The sequence below is a fragment of the Schistocerca serialis genome, chromosome 12 (assembly GCF_023864345.2).
Source record: "Schistocerca serialis cubense isolate TAMUIC-IGC-003099 chromosome 12, iqSchSeri2.2, whole genome shotgun sequence".
NCBI lineage: Eukaryota > Metazoa > Arthropoda > Insecta > Orthoptera > Acrididae > Schistocerca > Schistocerca serialis.
In genome coordinates, this window is record NC_064649.1 from 36,740,037 (window position 1) to 36,764,745 (window position 24,709).

The 24,709-nt window shown below is 41.1% G+C and overlaps 1 protein-coding gene across 1 annotated transcript in view; it reads left to right on the forward strand.

Annotated features, from left to right (window-relative positions):
• The window catches only part of LOC126428401 (ectopic P granules protein 5 homolog), a 359,767-nt gene that overhangs the window by 78,466 nt on the left and 256,592 nt on the right, over window positions 1–24,709 (forward strand). Inside the window, exons 10-12 of the mRNA XM_050090322.1 lie at window positions 2,520–2,761; window positions 9,466–9,638; window positions 20,942–21,082. Coding sequence (XP_049946279.1) covers window positions 2,520–2,761; window positions 9,466–9,638; window positions 20,942–21,082 — 556 coding nt within the window. The remainder of the gene's footprint in view (window positions 1–2,519; window positions 2,762–9,465; window positions 9,639–20,941; window positions 21,083–24,709) is intronic.

Below are 24,709 nucleotides of genomic sequence, written 5' to 3' on the forward strand. Positions count from 1 at the left end.
CTGACACTTTCGTTTACTATGCTCTATACATTTCTTTTGACGACACGTGCCTGAATGGTTCGCTCTTGCTTCTTTGAAATGTCAAAAACAGGAGTCCACATTTGAAAAATTTGTAAGTGTGGCAAACAAACATAATCGCCTGTTTGTGAAGCACTTCACATTTATTGCCGTCATTTGACATGTTTATTTGGCAGTCACACTGAAACATTTGCAGGGAAACATTCACAGTCATACTGGTACAGGAAAGTAACGTTGACAACTGAATGAATAATTTGGTCGCTCTGCATATGAAACTGCATTGTCTGAAGTATGGCAACAGGGCAGCATCAGGAGAGTGGTTCATGCAGTCTAATTTTCTCTGCCCGGGGACTGGGTGTTTGTGTTGTCCTTATCAACTCTTCATCATCATTTGTGACAGTGGCTTGATTGGTTTGTGTGAAAAATTGGACTGTGTAAAAATTGGGACTTTGTATGGGTGCTGATGACCTAGCAGTTGAGTGCCCCACAAACTAAACATCACCCTCATCAATGAATTCTAATTGTAAACAGCAGCTAGCAGTTTGGAGATAGAATGAATCTTACTGGTTGCATGCAATCAATGGAGGGGGATGTGCAGAATGGCTGAAAAATAGGCCACCTTCCTAAATGAAGCAAACTATAGTACAACAAAATTCAGATGGACGTTTTGACACTCGGTGTACTGCAAGCCAATGCACACTGATTTACATGTTAGCACCCAAAGTTTCTACCATCCAGTGCATAAGAGAGTGGCTATAAATCCACTGGTACACAGAGCGAAAATCGTTTGTGATGAGGACCACTTGGATTCTGAAATGAATCATCTGCAGTATTTGTTCACAGGTCATGTAATATCAAGTTAGTGTTCTCCAAGAAAAGGAAATGTGTAAATGTTGAACTTTCACATGGTGAACCATCGATAGCATTTCTTCCCTTCTGCAGCACTATATCCAGCAAAATAGGCAGAGTTCTGGGGAAATGAGCTATAATATCTGTTTTCTGACCTCCTAAAAAGATAAAGCAGATGCTACACTCTGTTAAGGACAGTCTTGGCCTCAGATTTCCAGGGATTTACAACATCCCACATGAGTGTGGATACAATTACATCTATCTGTCTATCTGCACCATTTCCAACCACTGTGCAGAACATCAATAGCATATTAAAAATCAGGAATTGGAGAAGTCAGCAGTTGCTGAGCACAACCTCACAAACAAACATAAAATACTGTTTGACGAAACAGATTTTGTCCCAGTCTCCCACATACTGAGTCTCTATAATTAAAGAGGCTGTAGGAATAAGAGTGTGTGAGAAAACCTTCAACCGTTGTTTAGTTGATTCGGGTGGGGAGGGAACCAAGCAGCAAGGTCATCAGTCCCATCAGTTTAGGGAAGGATATGGAAGTCAGTCGGCCGTGCCCTTTTGAAGGAACCATCCTGGCATTTGCCTGAAGAGATTTAAGGAAATCACGGAAAACCTAAATTAGGATGGCTGGATACGGGTCTGAACAGTCATCCTCCCGAGTGCAAGTCCAGTGTGCTAACCACTGCACCACCTCGCTCTGTCCTTCAACCATGATGACGGATATAATTGTAGCAGTGTGTGGAAGCAAGCTCTCGATGCCGAGAAGAGCCAGAGCTATTTTTCGCAATGTTTATTCTATGGCAGGAGCCATAGTGCCACCAGCACAGAAGTTGACACCATCTGCAACGGCATGACGTAACTGCCGATCAGTCAGAAGCTGTCTATGGGCTATATAAGCCACCACAGAAGCAATTTTGAGAGTCAGTTGCTCCTGACAAAGATGATGGTGGAAACTGCCAAAACTCAAGGTTTTACTCTGAATTGACATGGCAAAAAGTCCAAGAGTGTTTTGTATAACAATGCTGTCCTTAAAGACTTCATTCTCAAAGATGAATTTTAATCACTTCCAAAGCACGCCGGATGAAAAGTGGTAACAAATTGCTTTGATAAATAGATTAAACACAAGGCTACCAACATGGTAACTTGCACACAAATCCAAATGTTACTCTGTGCCATGTTACATTGTAGCCTACTTCCCTTATGTATACTCTTTAAAAATTTCTGCCGAAAGACACCAACGTCAAATGAATAGTTAGTGATTACCCTCCTAGAGATTAGCCTTTACATACGGATCCCTCCTGATGTTTATTCATTGAAAATGTGATTGAACCGCAGCATCTGTTTTATGGTATGACCTTAGTTTATTTCACTGTATTTTAATTTTGACATAATCTACAGTACTTTTATTTTAACCTATAAACTTATGTGTCTTGCCCAATTTCAGCCTAAATTGGTTATTTATTTTGAAATTTATGGGATTGTTTTGGATAAGAAATTATTTCCAAAACAGCCAATTGAAATGTTGTTCTTTCCGAGATGGTTATTTATCCTATACGACATTTATTGATCTTGGTCCACATCCACAAGTGTTTACTTATGTTGGCTTACAGAATGAGCTACATATCTATTTTGGTCACAGGAACGGCAGCCGGTGGGTGGACCCGGCGCTCGCACTCCGCCTGCAGGCGGAGTACGACGCGTTCTTCCTGCGGGCGACGCGCGGCATCCTGTCGTCCCAAGGGCTGGGCACGTGGCAATTCCTCGCCGTCATCCCCTACTCTGTGGTGTCCCTACCCACACTCTGGCACCTCTACTACCTGCTCCACCTGGCATCTCCAGACAACGCTGACGAGGACCTCGACCGGCCGGACAGCTCTGTTGGTGAGGATTCGTACTATTTACATTGCTGTCTTCTGATAATGAGTACTCTATATGTGAGAACTATTGCACAACCAGTGTAACAGTTCAAGCATCTAAATTGCTGACAAGAATAATATACAGGGAATGACAAAGAAAACCGTGTATTTGTTAGATGTGTATATAAGATGTGATCAAAAAGTAATGGAAATTTTTGTTTTTTGTAAAGCAATTTTATTTATTCATCAACATCAACTATGCCCCCTTCAAAGTAATCCCTCTCAGATATAATACACTTATGCCAGGTCTTTCTCCAATCTTGGAAGCAGTTCAGGAACTCACCTTTTGTTATGGCTTCCAGCTTCTTCTGTGATTCTGTTTTTCTCTCGCCGGTGGTGACAAAATGACGTCCTTTTGTGTTTTTTTCAGCATCGGAAATAAAAGAAGTTGCAGGGGTCCATGTCCAGCATATATGGTGGGTGAGGCAAAACAACAGGCATTGTATTTTGCCAAAAAATCATGAACAAGGATTGAGGAGGGAGTGGAACCGTTATGGTGATGCAATTTCCATGAGTTGTTTTGCAAGACTTCTGGTCATTTTTGTTGACTGCTTCATGTGAATGGCGCTTAATGACTGTATGAAAATAAGCCCAGAACTCATAATTATAATCGAAGAAAACAGTGAGAAAAACCTTCAGATGTGATTGACCTTGCTGAATTGTTTTCGGTCTTGGCTCTTGAGGCAGTTTGGAGTGGGATGATTGGCCCTTGATTTTGGTGTTGTTTTTGATTGAAATTCAACAATTACAGAACTAACTTTGCTGCTACATGTTTCCTGCCCATGGCAAATTGCTTGACATGAGCTAAAGGATACTCCAGCATTACCAGAAACCTCTCTGATGGTGATTCAGTGATTTTCCAGAACCATTTCCTTTACTTCTTCCACACTGTCATGAGTAATCGATGTGCAAGGGTTTCCAGATTGGTTGTCATCTTGAGCATCGCCTGGACACTCTTTGAAATATTTATACCACTCCTAAACTCTTGTCTTACTCATAGTGCATTAGTCAAAAGCCACAGTCAACATTTCAAATTCAGTGCTGCACTTTATTCTATTTTTAAAGCAAAATTTAATGCATGTTCTTTGAGCCATCTTTTCAATAAGTAAACATTCGCTGAGCACTCGAAAACATGTATAACCTTTTCATCTGTCAACAATAAACTAAATGTTCAAAACAGCTGAAAATACATACATACATAAGGAATATGCATGCCAACAAGATAATTTTTTTTGTAAATTGTTTGTATAAAGCCAGTGAAATTAAAAAGTTATCAATGCCTTTTTGATCACAGCTTGTAAGTTTGACATTAGGAAGGGAAAAGACATCAAAGGTGCAGTTCTGGTGTTGTGCTTTATAATGGAGGTAAGACAACAAAAACCAAGACATTGTCCTAGAATTTGTTGATCTAGAAAAAAACATTTGTTAACAAAAGTGCAAGATATTTGAAATTTTGAGAAAAAAGGGTATAAGGAGTAAGAGGGATAATATATGAGATGTGACATTTAAATAACAAGACAGCGCACCTCGTAACTCACAGCCATATGAAGGGAGGTTCATGTTGAAGTGCAGTTGATCTTGAACCTTCAAGAGTAGCTACCGTTTGTTTCGTCTTTTTACCTACTTTAATTTGCTTTTGAACTTGGGTTGTAGAGGATATTTCTCAGTAGTAGAGCCATGACGATGGTGAACTTAAAAATCGTACAGTGCACTAACTTCAAATTCTTCATGAGATTAATAGAATGTTTTCATATGGTAAAGATGGTGTTTGAAGATAATGCTTTGTTACGAGTGTGAGTTCTTGAATGGTGCAAACAGTTTTCAGAAAGTCGAGAAGTGGTTGAAAATGATGAACATCCTGGTCGATCTGTGAGTTCAAGAACTGAAGTAAATGTCCAGAAAATAATTGTACATTACAGTGCTTAAACATCCTCCATATTCACCAGAACTGGCAGCCTGTGACATTCTCCTGTTCCCAGAAGTGAAAAGTGCATTGTAAGGAACAAATTTTCAGCTTAGGAAGAGGTAAAAGCAGTAACTGCAGAGTTGTTGAAGGGGATGATAATGAATGACCTACAGCCTTGAACAATGGAAGACATGGGTGCAGCGGTGTTTAGATCTGGGAGGTGTGAATGTTGAAATGGATAAATTTTAGTTGTAACATTGTTTACAGTAAATCACATTTGTAACACTGGTCCCATTATTTACTTGGCACACCTTTTATAACATGTACAGGAACCAACAGGGAACAATAAGAATGAAAGACCAAAAACAAAGTGCTCAAATTAAAATGGGTGTAAGACAGAGATGCAACCTATCCTCCCTCCCTAACCCCCCTCTCCCTTCACCTACTGTTCAACCTGTATATAGAAGAAGCAATGGCAGAAATGAAAGGAAGGTTTAGGAGAACGATTGAAATGTACGGTGAAAGAATATCATTGATAAGATTCACTGATGACTTGCTATCCTCAGTGAAAATGAAGATTAATTTAAGTATCTGCCGAATTGAATGAACAGGCAAATGAACACAGAATATGAAGTGAGGGTAAATCAAGGCAAGACAGTAGCAATGAGGAGTTTCAGAAATGAGGTTAGTGATGAACTTAACATCAGAATTTGTCCACATAATAGACTCGCACAGGCAAAGAGGGAACTCCCTGCTAAAAGGAGTGTTTTAGTATTAAAAATAGGCTGTAGTTTGAGAAATAAATTGTAAGAATGTATGTGAAGCTCAGCATAGTATGGGAATGAATCTTGGAGTGTAGAAAAACTGGAAAAGTAGAGAATGGAAACATTTGATATGCTGTCTTACAGAAGGATGCTGAAAACCAAGTGGGCTCTTAAGATATGAAATTAGTAGGTCATCCACAGAATCAGCTAGGACAGGAATGTGTGGGAAACATTAACAAGTAGAACAGCTTTGTTTATAGGATGTGTGTTAAGACATGACTCTCATGATACTTGACGGAGCTGTAGAGACTAAAAACTGTTGGAGAAGAGGGAAGTCTGGATACATCCAACAAATAATCAAGGGTGTTGCGTGTAAGTTCTCCACAGTGATTAAGTGGTTGGCCTAGGAGAAAAGACCGATGACCAAAAACGGTGGTCTTTTTCTAAGTGCATATTGTTTGCCAGAAAGTTATTTGATATTGCGTTTCATGCTTTTTGTATGAAAAATGACAGATACTGTTCTCTTGATGAGCAGTTAAATGAAATAAACAGAGGATTTAACAGATGAATGAGGATCATGGAACTTCTCCGAGCTCTCCCATCCTGATTTGTGTACCGCCATTATTAAGAGGGGATTTGCCAAACACCTGCTAAATGTTTTAACAAAAAAACACGCAGATTTATTTCCATGTAAATGAAACTTGGATACTGTCCATCAGTCTTCCAATTGGTTTGATGTGGCTTTCTTGAATTCGTCTCCTGTGCCAAACTCTTTGTGCCAGAGTAGTGGTTGCGCCAAACATCCTCAATTCCAAACTCTGTCTTCCCGTGCAGTTTTTCTCCTTTACAACTCCCTCTAGCAACATGGAAGTTATTTGCTGATGTTTTAATAGATGTTCTACCATTCCATCCTGTATTCTTGTCAGTGTTTTCCATATACTCCTTTCCTTGCTGATTCTGTGGAGAACCTTACCATTCCTGATGTTATCAGTCTGCCTAATTTTCAACATTCTTCTGTAGCACAATATCTCAGAAACTTCAGTTCTCTTCTGTTCTGGTTTCCCCACTGTCTGTGATTCACTATCATAAAATGCAGTGCTCCAAATGTAAACTCGGAGAATTTTCCTCCTCAGATTCAAGCCTATGTTTGATAGTAGTAGACTTCTCTTGCACAGGAATGAAAATGTCCTGTTTGCATGTGCTAGTCTGCTTTTTATGTCCTCACTTTGTCTCTCATGCTCTGCTTTGCTTCAGAAGTAGAATAATTCCTTAACTTCACCTACTTCCTGGTCCTCGATTTTGATGCTAAATTTAGCTTATAATTAAATTTTCCTTGAGACCTTGGAGTCCAATTTTTATCTACAACAATGATGGAAACTGAAGAAAGGAGTTAAAATTTGTGCCACAGCTGGCACTTGAACCCAGGCCTTACTAGGCAAGAATGCTAACCATTACACCACACAGCACTATGACTAACATTACCTCATGAATTACCCAAATCCAATGCCTTCCCCAATTTTATCAGTAACCTTGTTTCTGCCACTCATATCGTTCATTTTTCATTTATTTACTCTCAGCCCATTTTTGTGCTCAATAGACTGTTCATTCCATGTTACAGGCCCTGTAATTCTTCCTCATTTCCACTGAGGATATGGAGTGTTTATTAGTGGCTAATTACTGCTGTGTTTAGCTAGTGTGGCTTTGTATCGACTGCTTGGGTGATATCTGTTCTAGAACTATTACTCCATGCAGCTACACCTAACACTGCCACCTTAACACTCCCTTAGTAGATTGCTGTTGATATTCAGCCTTGCAACTCTTGTGATATATCTCGGGTCCACCTATGCCATGCCCTGTTCTTCCTCAGCATCAAACTTCTTTCTTCTGTGCAGATTCCTATTAATGAAATGTCTATAAAATAAAATACTGCTTCTCCACTTAAATAAAGTGTAGATTGGTTCCAGTTAACTCTGTATGTTATCACAAACTTTCACGAAAGGTTACATGTTACTTGGGAACCATCTAATATTACCATCTCAAAGACCTCTTGTTAACATGTCTGTGAACAGTATATAATAACAATTGCTTATATACATCATATTCATCTTCTTTGGTGCCAGAATTCTTCCATGGTACCAGAGCTCCTTTATTCTTCCTTGCTCTGCGGAGATTACAAATGATATCCAGCATGTAGACTCTGCACCTGTTGCATAATATTTTCCCCCAGTATGTGGGCTGACATTTACAAACTAATTACAATCACACACACTTCTACTCTGAGCTCTGTATTTGACGTAAGTGATACATGCCCCTGCATGAATGGCATGGATCACTACAGGTAGCTAAGGTATCAGTGTATGCTAATCTTCTTTTATTTTTCATGTGTGTCCTACAGATAGATCAGGGCCACATGAGGCACCTATCACTTTTTGTTCTTGTAAATATTATTTTTGGTGGAGATTAATAATCATTTAAATATGTTAAATACACGGCTTCATGGCAGAAATTAATCACTCAACTTTATGCCAATATTATTTGTTTTCAGTGTAAATTAAATTATTTTAAGTGCAAGTGAAGTCAGACAACTTTGTCCCTTTTCCTAATTGCAACAAAGTGGCAGGAAAGTTGAAACTGGTAACTGATTTTCACAAGATAAATCCACTGCTAGACTTAGCTGCCTGAATAACCACGTGGGTTAGCATTTTGTGTTTGGGATTTGTCAGGGCGCACCAGCTCCAGGTCGAATGACAGTGAGGGTTAGTGTACCAGGCAGCATTTGTGTAGTGTTGAAATGGTTTTCCACATCCAGCTAGGTGAATACCAGGCTGGCACTCAGGTCCTGACTGTTACACCATTCACAAACGTATTGAACGCATTCTCACACTTTCATTTGGCTCGTACTAGACATAAATAGATGAGGTACCCAATTTCCATCCTGGGGGGGGGGGGGGGGGGGGGGGGGAGGGGGGGGGAGGAGGGGAGGAGGATATCTAGCCCTCCACACTACTAACATGCCAAATCAAGAACAGGCTGACCCCTTTTAGATATGGGATGGAGGCCAAAGAGAAGGAAGAAGAAAGCTACTGCTAAATTTATTTAGCAACACTTTTGAAATTTTGCATGAAATGGGACCAAAAGTGGTGCAGCTGTATCTCATCAACATACAAAAAAATGAGACACTGCAAATTAAATTTGGTAAAGACAAATTTGTTTAATTTATATTGTTGCATTGATAGAAACAATTAAGAGTTACTGGTAGATAATGTGTTATAATTTGCTATCCTCTTTGGGTTGCCTTACATATGACCAAACTTTTTCCATAATGAACATTAACAGATCAAAAAACAGAAAATGTTTGATGAATTATTACTTAGAGTAAATGTAAATGTCGTGTGACTAGGGCCTCCCGTCAGGTAGACTGTTTGGCAGGTGCAAGTCTTTCGATTTGACACCACTTCAGCAACTTGCACATCAATGGGGATGAAACGATGATGATTAGGACAACACAACATCCAGTCCCTGAGCAGAGAAAATCTCCGACCCAGCCGGGAATCGAACCCGGGCCTTTAGGATTGACATTCTGTCGTGCTGACCACTCAGCTACCGGGGGCAGACATTACTTAGAGTGAATTTTGTACTTGTCTATGAGAACTTGAGCGAAACGTTAAAGCAATTGTGAAATCAGTGGAGTGACATGTTTCAGATTGGGTAAATTGTGTTTTGTAAAAATACATTTCTGTATTTATACATGCTAAATATTATGAATATTTTGAAATAAATTACGTGAACTTTTATTAGGTTTCTGCTCCCCTGACTCAGTCACAGTGAGGGGGTTGTTGATCATGGTATCAGCAAGTTCATACATCTCTGATGTAGATGTCACCATAATCTTGATATGATTAATGCAACATGTATTTTTTTTTTGCCAGACGATTCACTGTTTCTCAGGTGATGCCAAGTATTTGTCTGCTCTTACTTGCTCTTTTCCTCACTCACCAGACTGGGAGCGGAGACTTGCCGACCCGCAGGTGCAGTTACAGTTTGAGGAAAAATTGACGTCAATGCCGGAGGCAGAGTCCTACTACCTGCTGACGACGTTTGCCAACATGGCGGTGGCCCGTGGCAGCAAGGATGCCGACTTCGTCCGGTGTGTCACGCTCGACTTGCTCGAGGTACTGTGAGCATTCAGTGACCACTTTGTTGCACTGTATTGTAGCTAAATAGAAAGCTGGGCAGTGTTCCTCACCTTTGAGGTAACTTTCTTTTACTGCATGCATCAACACGAGTGCCGGCACATAACGTGACCTGACTTAGTTCATATTTCAACTTGTTTATAACACATACAGCTGACAACTTTACAGATGTTTAATGTAGACATTATGTCTTGATGCACATGCCCACTGATGAAAGTGTGCTCTAGGGATTTTTTTGTGGTATTTCATCATTCCTTTGTTTTCATGCAGCCTACAGTGCATTCCTCTCTTGTGCCAACCTCTTCATCTCAGAGTAGCACTTGCACACAACATTGTCTGTTATTTGTTTGATGTATTCGAATCTCTCTCTTCTCCTACAGCTTTTACATTTATATCTACTTCATACTCTGCAAGTCACCTAATCGTGTGTGGCAGAGATACTTCTGGTACTACAAACTGATCCCTCCTACCCTGTTCCAGTCGCGAATAGTGTGTGGGAGGAATGACTGTTGGTAAGCCTCTGTTCTGGCTGTAATATCTCAAATTCTCTCATCATGGTCATTATGTGAGATGCATCTGTAAGGAAGCAATCTGTTGTCAGGCTCTTCCCAGAAAGTACTTTCTGAAATTTCAATAGGAAACCTCTCTGTGATGCACATAACCTCTCTTCTGTCATCTGGCACTGGAGTTCGCTGAGGATCTCAGTAATGCTCTTGCATTATTTCTATCAGATCTACCTGGTAAGGATCCCATACTGATAAACAATACTCAGTAATCAGTCGTACAAGTGTCATATAAGTCATTTCCTTTTTGATTTAGTTACATTTCTGTAAAATTTTTTCTGTGAATCTCAGTCTGGGACACGATTTTCCTACTATTTGTTTTATTTGGTCCTTCCAATTAAGGTCACTCTCAATAGTTACTCCTAGATATTTTACAGAAGGTACTGTTTTCAGCAACTTGTCATCAACAGTGTGACTTTCTTTTCCTATGTATGCAGAATATCTTATATTTATTTATGTTCAGGATCAATTACCAAAGCGTGCACCATTCATCAGTCCTCTGCAGGTCATTCTGCAAATCAGTATGATCTTCTGGCATTGCGACTTAGTTACAGACAACGGCATCATCTGTGAACTGTCTTAAAGAGCATTGACACTTTCTACTAGACTTGTCTTATCATCCTGTCCCTTTTTTGAGTTAGCATTTTTTCCATATATTCCTTTGCTCACTGAGTCTGTGGAGAACCCCCTCATTCCTTATTTTATTGGTCCACCTAACTTTCAACATACTTCTGTAGCACCACATCTCATATGCTTTGATTGGCGTGTTTTCCCTTTCCTCACACTCCATGATTCACTGCCATACTATGCTCTTCTCCAAACGTACATTCTCAGAAATTTCTTCCTAAATTTAAGGCCGATATTTGGTACTAATAAACTTGTATTGCTTCTGCTAGTCTGCCTTTTATGTCCTGCATGCCTCGTCATTTAACTTCATATATTCTTTTGTGTCCAGGGTTGCAGGATTCCTTCACTTTTGGGTTCCCAATTTTTGTGTTAACCTTATCATTATCTCATTTATTATATGCCTCATTACTTTTGTCTTCAGTTTATTCTCAGTCCATAATCTGTGCTCAGTAGATGGTTCCTAACATTAAATGTGTCATCAAATTCCTCTTCACTTTCACTGCTAACAGCAATGTCTTCAGCAGATTTTATCGTTGATACTCTCTTCCATTCTGAATTTTAGCCCCTCTCTGGAACCTACCTTGTATTTCCATCATTGCTTCTTCTAAACTGAAGAGCCAAAGAAACTGGTACACCTGCCTAATATTGTGTAGTGCCCTCGTGAGCACGCAGAAGTGCCACAACACTACGTGGCATGGACTCGACTAACGTCTGAAGTAATGCTGGAGGGAATTGACACCACAAGTCCTGCAAGACAGTTCATAAATTCGTAAGAGTATGAGGGGGGTGGAGATCTCTTCTGAACAGCATGTTGGAAGGAATCCCAAATATTATCAATAATGTTCATGTGTGGGGAGTTCGGTGGCCAGCAGAAGTGTTTGAACTCAGAAGAGTGTTCCTGGAGCCACTCTGTAGCAATTCTGTCGCATTGTCCTGGTGGAATTGCCCAAGTCCATTGGAATGCACAATGGACATGAATGGATGCAGGTGATCAGACAGGATGCTTACGTATGTGTCACCTGTCAGAGTAATATCTAGACATATCACGTGGTGCATATCGCTCCAACTGCACGTGCCCCACACCATTACAGAGCCTCCACCAGCTTGAACTATCCCTTTCTGTCATGCAGGGTTCATGGATTCATGAGGTTGTCTCCATACCTGTAAACATCTATCCACTCGATGCAATTTAAAATTAGACTTGTCTGACCAGGCAACACGTTTCCAGTCATCAGTAGTCCAATAATGGTGTTGAAGGGCGTGGGCAAGGCATACAGTCACCAAGGGTACATGAGTGAGTCTTTGGCCCCGAAAGCCCATATCGATGACGTTCCGTTGAATGGTTCGCATGCTGACACTTGTTGATGGCCCAGCATTCAAATTTCTAGCAATTTTGAGAAGGGTTGCACTTCTGTCACATTGAACAATTTTCCTTAGTTCCTAGAGGATCTTTTATGGGCTACACAATGTCGGAGATTTGCTGTTTTACTGGATTCGTGATATTCCTTGATAACCTACAATTGTAGCAGCAGTAACCAATCTAACAACTGTGCCAGACACTTGTTGTCTTATATAGGTGTTGTGACCTCAGCGCCGCATTCTGCATGTTTGCATATCTCTGTATTTGAATATGCATGCCTATACCAGCTTCTTTGGCACTTCAATGTATATATAAATTGAGCTAATGGGGGAAAGACTACATCCCTGTCTTATGCCCTTTTTAAATGGAGTGCTTCAGTCTTGGCCTTCCATTCTGATAGTTCCTTCTTGATTCTTGTACATTTTGTATTTTTTGTTCTTTACTTACTGCTTACACCAATGTTTCTGAGACTTTCAACATCTTGCACTATTTTGTGTTGATAAACGTTTTTCCTAGATCATAAAGTCCAATGAATGTGTCTTGATTTTCCCTGAGTCTTGCTTCCATCACCAAGCACAATGTCAGAACTGCCTTTCTGGTCCCTTAAACCTTTCCTAAAGCCAACCTGATCATCATGTAGCAGGTCATCAATCTTCTTTATCATTCATCTGTACATAGTTCTTGGGTGCATGAATTATTAAGTTTTCCCACTTGTCTGCCATTGCTATTTTTGGGGTTGTGTGGATGATATTTTTCCAAAAATCTGATGGTACGTCTCCATCTCATAGATTCTACCTGCCAACTTGAATAGTTGTATGGTTACCATTTCCTCCAATGATTGTATAAATTATTATCTATGTACTCTGCATTATTTGATCGCAAATTCTGCAAAGCTTTATTAAACTCTAATACTGGATCCCCTTTGCGCTCCAAATTGATTTCCATTCCTCCTTTATCATATCAGCAGGCAGTCATCTCTGTAGTAGAGACCATCTCCACCTGTCTGCTTTCTCCTTTATGTTAACTGTGAAATCTCTACTGTACTCTTAATGTTGACACCTTTTGCTTTTAATTTCATAGGAGGTTGTTTCAACATTTCCATAAGCTGAGTCAGATGTTCTGATGACAATTTCTTTTCTGATTTCTTCACCTTTTTTTCAGCTGTTTCATCTTAGCTTTATTTCACATGCTGTTTATTTCATTTGCAAATGACTTATATTGCTGCATTCTTATCTTACACTGAGCATTTTTGTATTTCCTACTTTCATCAATCAGTTGAAGTATTCCTCCTGTTGCCCAAACTTTCTTCAGCGTTACCTTCCTCCTACATATATTTGTCTGCCAAATGTCTGTGTTTGTCCTTTTTGGACATATCTGTTCACTTCAGCTGAACTACCTACTGTGATATTTATTATTGTGATATTTACTGTCTCAGATAACTTCAGCTACAACTTCTTATTTTATTTGTCAGTGCCTTAGTAACTTACTCCTTTCCATGTTGATACTTCCAGACAATTCTGTTGATCCTCATCCTACTCTTCATTATTACTAAATTGCAATCCAAATCGGTTTCTGCTCCTTGGTACACACAAATTAGTGTGTCATTTCAGAATATATGTCTCACCATGACATTATTCTGTGTCTGTGGGCATTTGCCAAGTAGGCCACCTAATCTAGTGATTTTTTATCAGCGTATTTGCTATTCTGGGCTGAAATTTATTGCAGAATTCAATTAGTCTTTCTTCCATCTCATTCCTACTACCAAGCCAATTTTCTCCTGTTGCTCTTCTCTTCTTTTCCTTCCTCTATTAAAGCATTTTTATCCTCCATGATTACTAGATTATCTTCTCCCTTTACACACTGAGTTCTCCAGTTAACCATTCAGCGGGTGTGCCTGTATATAATGTGTGCCAACCACAGATGACATTGTTTTGTACTGTTCCATTTTTTTTTTACAATTGCGAGCCCATTTCTATTCCTCCATTAATGCTTCAGCTAATACAGTGATGGTGAAGAACAGTTGCCAACATGAGTAATATGGAAGTAGATATCCTCAGAGTAGTGAAGCAACTTAAATCACTTAATAAAGGCAAATCTTTGTGTCCAGACCGTGTACCAGAGCGTGCTGTTACAATAGCTCTATACTCGACTGTCATATACAACCACTCGCTCAACAAAAGATCTGTACCCAAAGAGTAGAAAGTTGCACAGGTCACACCAGTATTCAAGAAAGGTAGTAGGAGTGAGCCACAGAATTATCAGTCCATATCATTAATGTCAATATGCAGCAGGATTTTGCAACATCTGTTGTGTTCGAACATTATGACTTACCTCGAAGGGAACAGTCCATTGACACATGCAACATGGATTTAGAAAACATCATTTTTGTGAAACACAACTAGCTCTCTACTCACACAAATTGTTGAGTGTTATTGATAAGGGATTTCAAATTGATTCATATTTCTAGATGTCCAGTAGGCTTTTGACACTCTACCACACAAGCGTGTTGTAGTGAAATTGTGTGCTTATGGAGTATCATCTCAGTTATATGACTGGATTCATGAATTCATATCTGAGAGGTCACAGTTCGTAGCAATTGACAGAAAGTCATTGAGTAAAACAGAAGTGATTTCTGGTGTTCCCCAGGGTAGTGTCTGCTATTTGTCACCTATATAAATGATTTTAAGACAATCTGAGCAGCTGTCTTAGGTTGTTTGCACATGATGCTGCTGTTTATCATGTAGTAAAGTCATCAGAAGATCAAAACAAATTGCAAAATGATTTATAATTAAATCTGTATGGTGTGAATTTTGGCAATTGACCCTAAATAATGAAAAGTGTGCAGTCTTCCACATCAGTGCTAAAAGGAATCCATTAAATTTTGGCTACACGATAAATCAGTCAAGTCTACAGGCCATAAATTCAATTAAACACGTGGGAATTACAATTATGAACAATTTAAATTTAAAAGAACACATAGAAAATGTTGTGGGGATGGAAGACCAAAGACTGTGTTTTTTGGCAGAACACTTAGAAAATGTAACAGATCTACTAAAGTGACTGCCTACACTTTGTTTGTCTGTCCTCTTTTGGAGGACTGCTGTGTGGTCTGGGATTCTTACCGGATACGATTAATGGAGTACATTGAGAAATTTCAAAGAAGAGCAGCATGTTTTGTATTATCATGAAAGAGGGGAGAGAATGTCACTGAAATGATACAGTATTTGGAGTGGACATCATTTTTTGCTGCAGCAAGATCTTCTCACAAAATTTCAATCACCAACTTTCTCCTCTGAATGCAGAAATATTTTGTTGATGCCTGCCTACATAGGGAGAAATAATCATCATAATAAAATAAGGGAACTCAGAGCTCGCACCCATAGATACAAGTGTTCATTTTTTCTGCGCGCTGTTTGAGATTGGAATAATAGAGAATTATTGTGAAGGTGGTTTGATGAACCTTCTGCTAGGTACTTAAGTGCATGCGTAGATATAGATGTACATGTAGATGTAGGCGTTGTACGTCCTAGTGAGCAACCATAATATAAAATAAACTGCGAGCCAGGTGAGAAAAATTTAGTCAGTGCAAGAAAATTACCCAGGTTGCAAGCTAGGAGCACAGTTCCCTAATGAGGCATCGGCTGTCGAGATAATTAGTAGTGGAATAAATGTTTGGCAGTGATCTCATCCAATTACGCTGTTTAATGCTTCGAGTGTGTCATTACTGTGTGGTAACATTTGTACACGGCAACAGAGGGATACAATGAATGTTTATTTTATTGTTGTTCAATTAAGCAGTACAAATTTGCTCTGTCATTGTTCAATTAAATTAAGATTAAACTGTAAATTTGCTCATACACATTTACTTTGGTAATATAAAGACAGATATCCTTAACATGTGTATAAAGTACACCGCATGCCTTATCATGTTACGAAAATTGGTGCGTACACTTGTGGAGTAATGTTCTGTTTGGCTCTCTCTCTCTCTCTCTCTCTCTCTCTCTCTCTCTCTTCATCTTCTGTTTCTGGATTCGACGTGTGTATCTAAACTATTATTGTTAGTGATGGTTGGCTGTCAATTTTGATTCTGTTTCTGTCACCTCTTCCTAGTTTGCCTCCATAGCTGACTTGTCAGTGTCTCTGCTTGCTATGCAGAGATGCAGAGTTTGATTATCGGTACTGCCAGGGATTTTTCCTTGGTAAACAAACTGGAACAAGGTGCACTCAGCCTTGTGATGCTTACTGAGAAGTAATTGTTTCGGTGTCTACAAATCCGACAGTACCTGGGAGAGCAGTGTCGTGACACCATGCCACTCTATACCATGTCCAAATGGCGCCATTGGTTGACAAGGACACAGCAGTCCGTCAGTCCCATTGGCCATCTGGACCAGAATGCCAAATTTAATATCTGCACAGGTGTAATAATGCTGGTACACTACGCTGTTCACCGAGTGAGATGGCGTAGTGGTTAACACACTGGACTCACATTTGGGAGGATGATGGTTCAAACCTGCGTCTGGCCATCCTGATTGAGGTTTCTGTGACTTCCTGAAATCACTCGAGGCAATTGCCGGGATGTTTCCTTTGAAAGGACATGGCCAACTTCCTTCCCTGTCCTTCCCTAATCCGACGAGACTGATGACCTCGCTGTTTGGTCTACTCGCCCAAACCACCCAACCCAACTACACTGTTGGCACGAGAACTTGACGGGCTGACAGTGGTACAATAATAAGTGGGAAACGGAATCTGAGAGGAAACGAAACTCACCCTGTCAGTCAGTTTACAGGAAGCAGAGTCTGGGACCATGAGGAGAGATGTGCACGGTAGTAAACTCGGCACGCTGCTGGCACAGATGGCTACGACTGAATACTCGGCAACAACACTCGGCATGAGGTGTGAGCCGGCGTCCTCTGTGACTGAACTTGGCGTAAGCACTAGCCCACCACCTTACTGCCTCCTGCATGTAAACATTTCTGTCAGAGGGTGTGCCCATACTACAAGTCATGTGCACCATCTGTGGCAGGTTTCCACACCCACTACCTGTACCGGCTCACTTGCCTCTGTCGCGATAATAGCTGGTGGGGATACTAAACTGAACTTTGCTTTTTTCTTCATCTCCCCCTCATCGGTCCCCTTCCTGAGATCACCATGGGGTCTAATCCTGAATCTTTTGCCAAAGGAGAGATCACGATGGTGTTATTTTCAATTACAGGCCACATTTCTTGTAGAAACACATTGTGTTTTTAATACAGTGGTTTCCCAATATCTTCTCCATTCTTTTGCCATTTATCATTGCTGATACTTTTGCCTTTTAGTGGCAGTTTCCCATCCTGAATACACAAGGATGCCCCAAACCTCTGTTCTCCTTCACTTTCTTTGACAAGGTGGTTGGCAAAGTAGTGTGACTCCATGTACTAGAAGTCTTTGGCTGCCATTGCTGATGATTTTCATTCAAAATTTAAAACAGTGATAGGAATCATAGTCATGAACCAGGACTTATTTGAATGGTAGTCAAGACCAAAGACAATACCCCTAGACCACTGCCTCCCTTTCACACTTGGTGTACCCCTATACTTTTCATGGTGGAGACTTTTAACATCCCTCCTTCCTTTTTGTTCATTATAACCAACCAGACACAGCATTTTATAAATTGAACCCTGAGATTAAGGTTGCAGTTTGTATTATTAAACACATGTCGAAATTTTGTAAAGGGATTGCCAGCATTCCCTATTTGGCATTTATCTCCATATCCGATAACCAGTCTTCAGAAACCCATGTTTAAAGATGCTTCAACTGCTCTCCTAATTTGATTGGTAGATTATTAAATGACAGTGCGGCATTATTAAATGCTTCAGATGCTTTTGTTATTACTTCGTATTTGGTGCCCTTAATGATGTATACCAGTTTTTATTAAAATTTAATTTTTCCTTAGCTGTCTGCAAATGAATAATTTGAATACCACTGTTATTGTGCAACAGATAAGTTATTTTCGTTCAGTCACTCATAATTTGTGATCTTTTTTTCAAACCCGTAGCTCTGTTTATGCAGCTAATACTAGAAATGAAAATAATCTGTATAAATACTTAAGATGACTCTCTTTGCTCCATAAAGATTATTGTTATTTGGCAGCACACATTTTCAGTAACTTTTCAGAAGCCATAAAAAATGTAAATGTAAGGAGCGCTCAAAAAGTTTCCATTTGAGGGTATTGCTGCCGTGTATATGCAACATAGTGTGGCTCTGATGTGGATGTAGAAGCACAGACATTTAGGAAAGGAATCAATGTGGCATTTGTGTCCTTGTGAAGTGGTTGTAGTAAATGTGGAAATGTGAACTATGGCAATGTCATTACCAAATGTGTCCAAACAGGACCGTGCTGTTATTCTTTTCTTGGCTGCTGAAGAACAAACGCTGGTAGACATTAATCTGGAGAATGAAGAATGTATATGGGGCAACATGTCTGGCACAAACCACCACTGTGGTATGGTGCGACAAAGGGTGTTAGTGCTTCTCGATAACGCATGTCTCCACATTGCAAGTGTCATAAGGCAGAAGTTACCCAACTCAAGGGGAGACACTGGAATGCCCACTGTATAGATCTGATCTCCCTCCGTGTGATTAGCACATCTTCAGTATCTTAAAAAAGGCCTCGAAGGGTCAGTGATTTCTGTTGGATGAGCATGTGCAGCAAACAGTTATGGACTTCTTCATGCAGCAGGACACGGTGTTTTACCAAACAGATATTTTCAACCTGGTGTGTAGGTAGGCTGATTGCCCTGGTGTGCATGGCAGTTTTGCCTGATTGGCATACCATTTCTGGACTGTATCACCTTCGAACAGTAACTTTTGGATCACTCCTTATACTATAAAGTTAGACTTAAGAGGGGCATATCAAACTGCTTCTGCTCCATTGCTTAACTTCTTAGCACAAGTGATTGATGTTTATCTTATTATGAAAATATCAAATAATGTGTTAAGTAAAATCTGAATTCTACACATATGAATGTGTTTTCAACTGCTTTCTGTTTGAAAATGCGCTGAGAGAGATGGTGCAGCAGTTAGCATGTTGGACTCCTGGCCATCCTGATTTAGGTTTTCTGAGATATCTCCAAATCACTTCAGGGAAATGCTGGGATGGTTCCCTTTGAAAGGACACGGCCAACTTCCTTTCCCATCCTTCCCTAATCCGATGGCCTCGCTGTTTGGTCCCCTCCCCTGAATTGATCACCCGCCGACCACCTGTTTGTTAATGCTTTACTGCAGTAGCCTAAGAATTATCTGTTGCACCTCTGGGTCTAATGGCGGGAAAGGGAGGACACACAAAGTAATTGTAATTTCTTATTAAAAGCATGTATTGTATAATTTTCAAATACAACTGTAATCTCCTTCAAAGTACTCCCCATTAGCTCTAATGTACTGATCAAAACGTTCATATCGGTGTTGGAAGAACCTTTTAAATTTGTCCTCATTGATACCCTCTACTGCTGTTGTGACATTGCATCTACCTCTTTGATATCGGCAAAACACTTTCCTTTTAAGCTCCTATAAATCCCAGGGGACAGAAAGAAGTCTGAGGGAACTAAATCTGGTGAGTATGGTACACGAGTCAAGGGAATTGTCCTCATCAAGACCAAAACCTGACAATTATTGCTGTGTGTATGGAAGCATACTCTCACGCAGGTGCCACTCACTGGAATTTCTACGGCTGGACATTTTGGTGCCTGAGTTCTACATATCCTTTTATAGCCCCCTTTAATGTCTGCTTTTGAGGGACAAATTTTGAGTCGACATTTCCTTAAAAGAAAATAAAATAAAAACCAAATCAGCTTTGACTTTACATTCGGTTTCACCTGACAAGCCATTTTTGGATGAGAGGAGCGATGACTTGACTGTTGTTTACTTTCTCAGCTGTACCCATAGCATTGTGATTCATAACCTGTGATGATTTTGTTGAAAAAATTAAGATCACCATTGAATGACTCCTCCATTTCACAAAAGGCTCAAACATGCTGATCCCATCTGCCCTCAGTGAGAAGTCTGGGTACAAATGTTGCTGGCCACACTTTGCGTTCCCAAACTGCTTTGTATTGTGCTCCTGCACAACTCAGATAAGTCACAAAGTTTTTCAATTGTCCTGTATCAGTCTTCACTGATGAGATTACAGATTTTGCTAACATGTTCCTCGGTTCTAGCAGTTGGAGGACAACTGGAGCTGGGTTTATCTTCAGTGGCCATTTTGCTCTCTTTCTAAACAAAGAAAGCCTTTCATATGCTTGAGTTTTACTGAAAGCACCTTCTCTTTATGCCATTTACATCATCACAGCAGTAGTCTTGCCAAGTTAGAAACAAAACCTCACAGCTGCACATTCTCCACAATGTGACCCCGCTCCGCAGATTCACTCGGTAGACAACCTGGAAACAGCTCCCTAGTGGCACAGACTGGTACTACAGGTACACATGTGTTATGGCTATGGTTACTTTTGGATCCTTCCCCTCATACATTTGCAACAGTTTTTGTGTTAGCACTTCAGTGTAAACACATTTAGGACTTTTTGACTTATTCAGTGTCTATGAGTGCCACTTCATGTGGGATCCATACAAGAAACATTAGCTTATCAGTAGTTTTTGCAAATGTGTATTCTTGTGTTATGACACATTCTATATTCTTGACTATCTCCTCACTGTGGATTTACATAGCAAAATGTACATTTGATCCAATCTAATCTGAACAGGTGGGTTTTTTGAGTGCTGCGACACGGGACCTTTGCAGCAAGACGGCGCGCTCGTTGCTCGCCGGCGTGATGGCGGAGTTCCCAGCTCTGCTCTCTGTGCTGCTCACCAACCTGCAGGACAACTTCGAGCGGGCTGGCAAGGTGAGTCTTACCATTGTATCTCACCAGCCCAGCCAGCTGGAACCCTGTGTGAGCTGTTGTCAGTCATTTTCTGCAGTTTTGTCTCTGTGTGTGTGTGTGTGTGTGTGTGTGTGTGTGTGTGTGTGTGTGTGTGTGTGTGTGTGTGTGTGTAGGGGGGGGGGGGGGGGAGAAATGGATGATGTGTAAGGACAGAGGACATAATAGATGATTCCAGATCATTTCAACACATTCTGCATTTGCACACATACTCTGTAAATGTCTGTGAAGGGTGTTGCAGAGGGTACAAATATGTTACTTAGTGTGCATTTTCATGTTCTCAGCACAATACTGACCCATAATATTTTGGTCATTCAGCCTGATAACAATATTTCTTCTCCTGATATTTGAGCTATATAGCTTTTACCCGTCCTGAGATTGAGTTGACAGACTGAAGCTAGTCACTGGTCACTGGAATGACAGGCCTGTACTTTGGCCGGAGATGGCACGTGTTAAGCACTGGAGTGCTGTTCCTGCATAATCCTGACTGGTAGATTTTCTTGTTGCCTCTGTTGATACATTGGCTGCTGTTGATTCTGAAATCAAGAACAAACGAGAACACATCCCTTTGTTAGAAAAGTTCCAGGACAGGTTTTTATATTTCTGAGTTCACAATACTAAAAGGAACAAATGTTGTTTTTATGTTACCTGGTATGTATGCATCCTCGGAATGATCTCGGACACATTTCCACGCAAACTCACTAGGTAAAATGGAAATGAGCATTTGGTGTCATTGGCCGGGAGATCCCTTATGGGGCAGGTCCGGCTGCCTCGGTGCAGGTCTTGTTACATTCGACACCACATTGGGCGACCAGCGCGCTGGATGGGGATGAAATGATGATGAAGACAACACAACACCCAGTCCCTGAGCAGAGAAAATCCCCGTCCCAGCCGGGAATTGAAACCGGGCCCCTTAGGACGGCAGTCTGTCACGCTGACCGTTCAGCTATTGGGGCGGACAACTCACTAGGTGGCAGGGCTGTGCTTAGCAACCTATTTTTTGGGTTCTTGGCACATTAGTTATAGTGACACAGTGGACGCTGATTGTGAGCAAAGAGTGAACATTGAGTTTTGTGTCAAGTTCGGGAAAATCCCTTGTGAACCGTGGACAATGATTAAGCAAGCATATGCAGGGGAGGCATTTTCAAGAAGTCGTGTTTTCAAGTGGCACAATAGGTTTTGTGAAGGCAGAGATTCAGTGCAAGACGATTCCAGAGCTTGTCACCCATTTACAGCTCATACTGATGCAAATGTAGATTCTGTAAGACAGTTATTGCAAGAAGACCATCATGTAACTGCATGCAATATCAGAACAACTTAATTTGAATTCTGATGTGTGTCATAAGAGTTTATGTGAAGATTTAGGGAAATGGACACTTCATATAAAACTCGTCCCTCACATGCTAACAGGTGATCAGAAAGAGGAAAGCTGAAGTATTTCTGAACTACTCAATAAAGCCAGATGTGATCCCACAGTTCCGTCAAAGATTATTACTGGGCATCAAAGTTGGTGCTACCAGTACAACTCTCACAAGAAGCATTAAAGTGCTGAATGGCGGAGTCCTAGATCACCGGCCTTGAAAAAAGTCAAACGATGACCTTTGAGAACAAAAGTGTTGATCGCATTCTTTGATGGTAAACGATTAGCCCACCATGAGTATTTTCTTCCGCGTGAAACAGTCAACCATACTTCATACATTGAAGTCTTGGAACATTTATGACAAGCAGTTCAGTGTTGCCACCCTGATTTGTGGAATTCTCAGGACTGGTTCAAAGTGAATGATGTTGCAAGATTCTATACTGCATTATCTATTACTGAGTATCTGGCCAGACATTCTGCTATTGCCATAGTACAGCCACTGTGTTTGCCTGGCTTCTCACATTGTGATTTTTTCTTGTTTCCATGAGTGAAAAGACGACAGAATGGAAAGCGTCATCAAAATATTGCAGACATCCAGTGGGATGTGACAAATGAGCTTACAGGCATTGCAGTTGAAAAGTTCCTTGCTAAAGTCAAGACCTACAGAAACATTGGCAACTGTATATAGATAACCAAGTAGACTACTTTGATAGGAGCTAGTACCATTACTTGGTAAGTCCAATTTAAAAAAAAAAAAAAAAAAAAAAAAAAAAAAAAAACACTACCTGTCCAGGAACTTCCTTGACAAAGGGAGTATTTGCTAGCAAGTTAGCGGTTAGTAATTATGAGGTGGGGGGACCTGGCAGAGTGATATTGCATACTGCTAGGTCCTCCACTTCTTCTTCTTCTTCTGGCTGAATGTCCAGTGTGAAGTGGAGTGGGCATTGTAATCCCAGTATTTGAAAGTGAACACTGGAACAGCATTGATGTGTCTCAGTTCTTCCCACAGGACAACAGCGTGCAACATCACTAGTTGGCCCTGGGTGAAGAGACATGGGGTATATGGGAGAGGGGAGGTTTACGTTTGTCAGGAGGAGCAAAAAGGTAGGGATTGTGAATGTGAGGGTAGGTGTTGTACTGGGCAGACAAAGAGATCTTCTCCAGTGTCACCATCCCACTGTACACATCTGGGATGCGCACGCAATCTGGTGTCGGCACTGAAGCATGTGCTTGAATGGCTTTGGTGATGCTGCTGACACCTGGGCACAGACGGTTTTGTGAGTGGTCTGCTGTGTAGCCACTGACTTCTCTTGGGAATGGGCGGCTAAGGCAGCTTCTTCTTCTTCTTCTTCATCATCACCATCATCTGGTGCCAACTCCATGCCTTCCTGCACTTCCTGCATCTCTGCAGTGGCCATGGAGGCAACTGTCTGCATGGTGGCGTGGAAGGGTAGATGGTGCAGAGGGGTCTGTCTCTTCTTGGTGACCTTCAGCTTCTCCCAAAGCTGCTACAGCTGGAGGCGGACTTCATCGACTCCTGCCTTCGAAACAGCCCTTTTGCCACCACAGTGGCTTTGAGGGCAGCCATTGTTCACATTGGTGGCTACGTTTTTGTGGCAGCACTACTTGCTTCCACTGTTTGGGTGCGGGAGGTGGGGATGGCTGTTGGTGCAACTCTCTCTGATCCACTAGTAGCCACCACATCTCTACTGGCGGCCTCGCAGATGGCCTATCTTCTTCATCTTTTCTTCTTTTCGCAGCTCCAGCTCTCGATGTAGCTGTGGCCACAGTAATTAACCGTGTGTGTACCACTGCATTTGACACACGTCAGTTCGATGTTGCGTGTCTTAGTACAGCCGCACGTGTCGTGCCCTTGTGTGCGCTTTGTACACAGTGACATGACCAAACTTCTGGCAGTGGTAGCACTGCTCCTCCTTTGTCTTCTTGTCGCAGTCTATGGTGCCGGCTAATTGGAGCACCTTGACTGCAAGGTACTCCAAGATGGCGGCAGGCGAGTCTGCTTCCCCTCAACTCTGCCTCCCTTTCTGAGTGCAGACATGTTCGGCAGTGTTGGTGAGCGAGAAGAGTCACAGCAACAGTGTGATCCACAGTGAGTTGAGTAGCAGAATGCGGCAAGTGCCAGTGATGTTGATGGGTGGCAGAGAAGTGTGCATAAACTGGATCTGTGGATATGTAGTCAATCCGTGCTGGGGTATTGAAGCATTGTTATG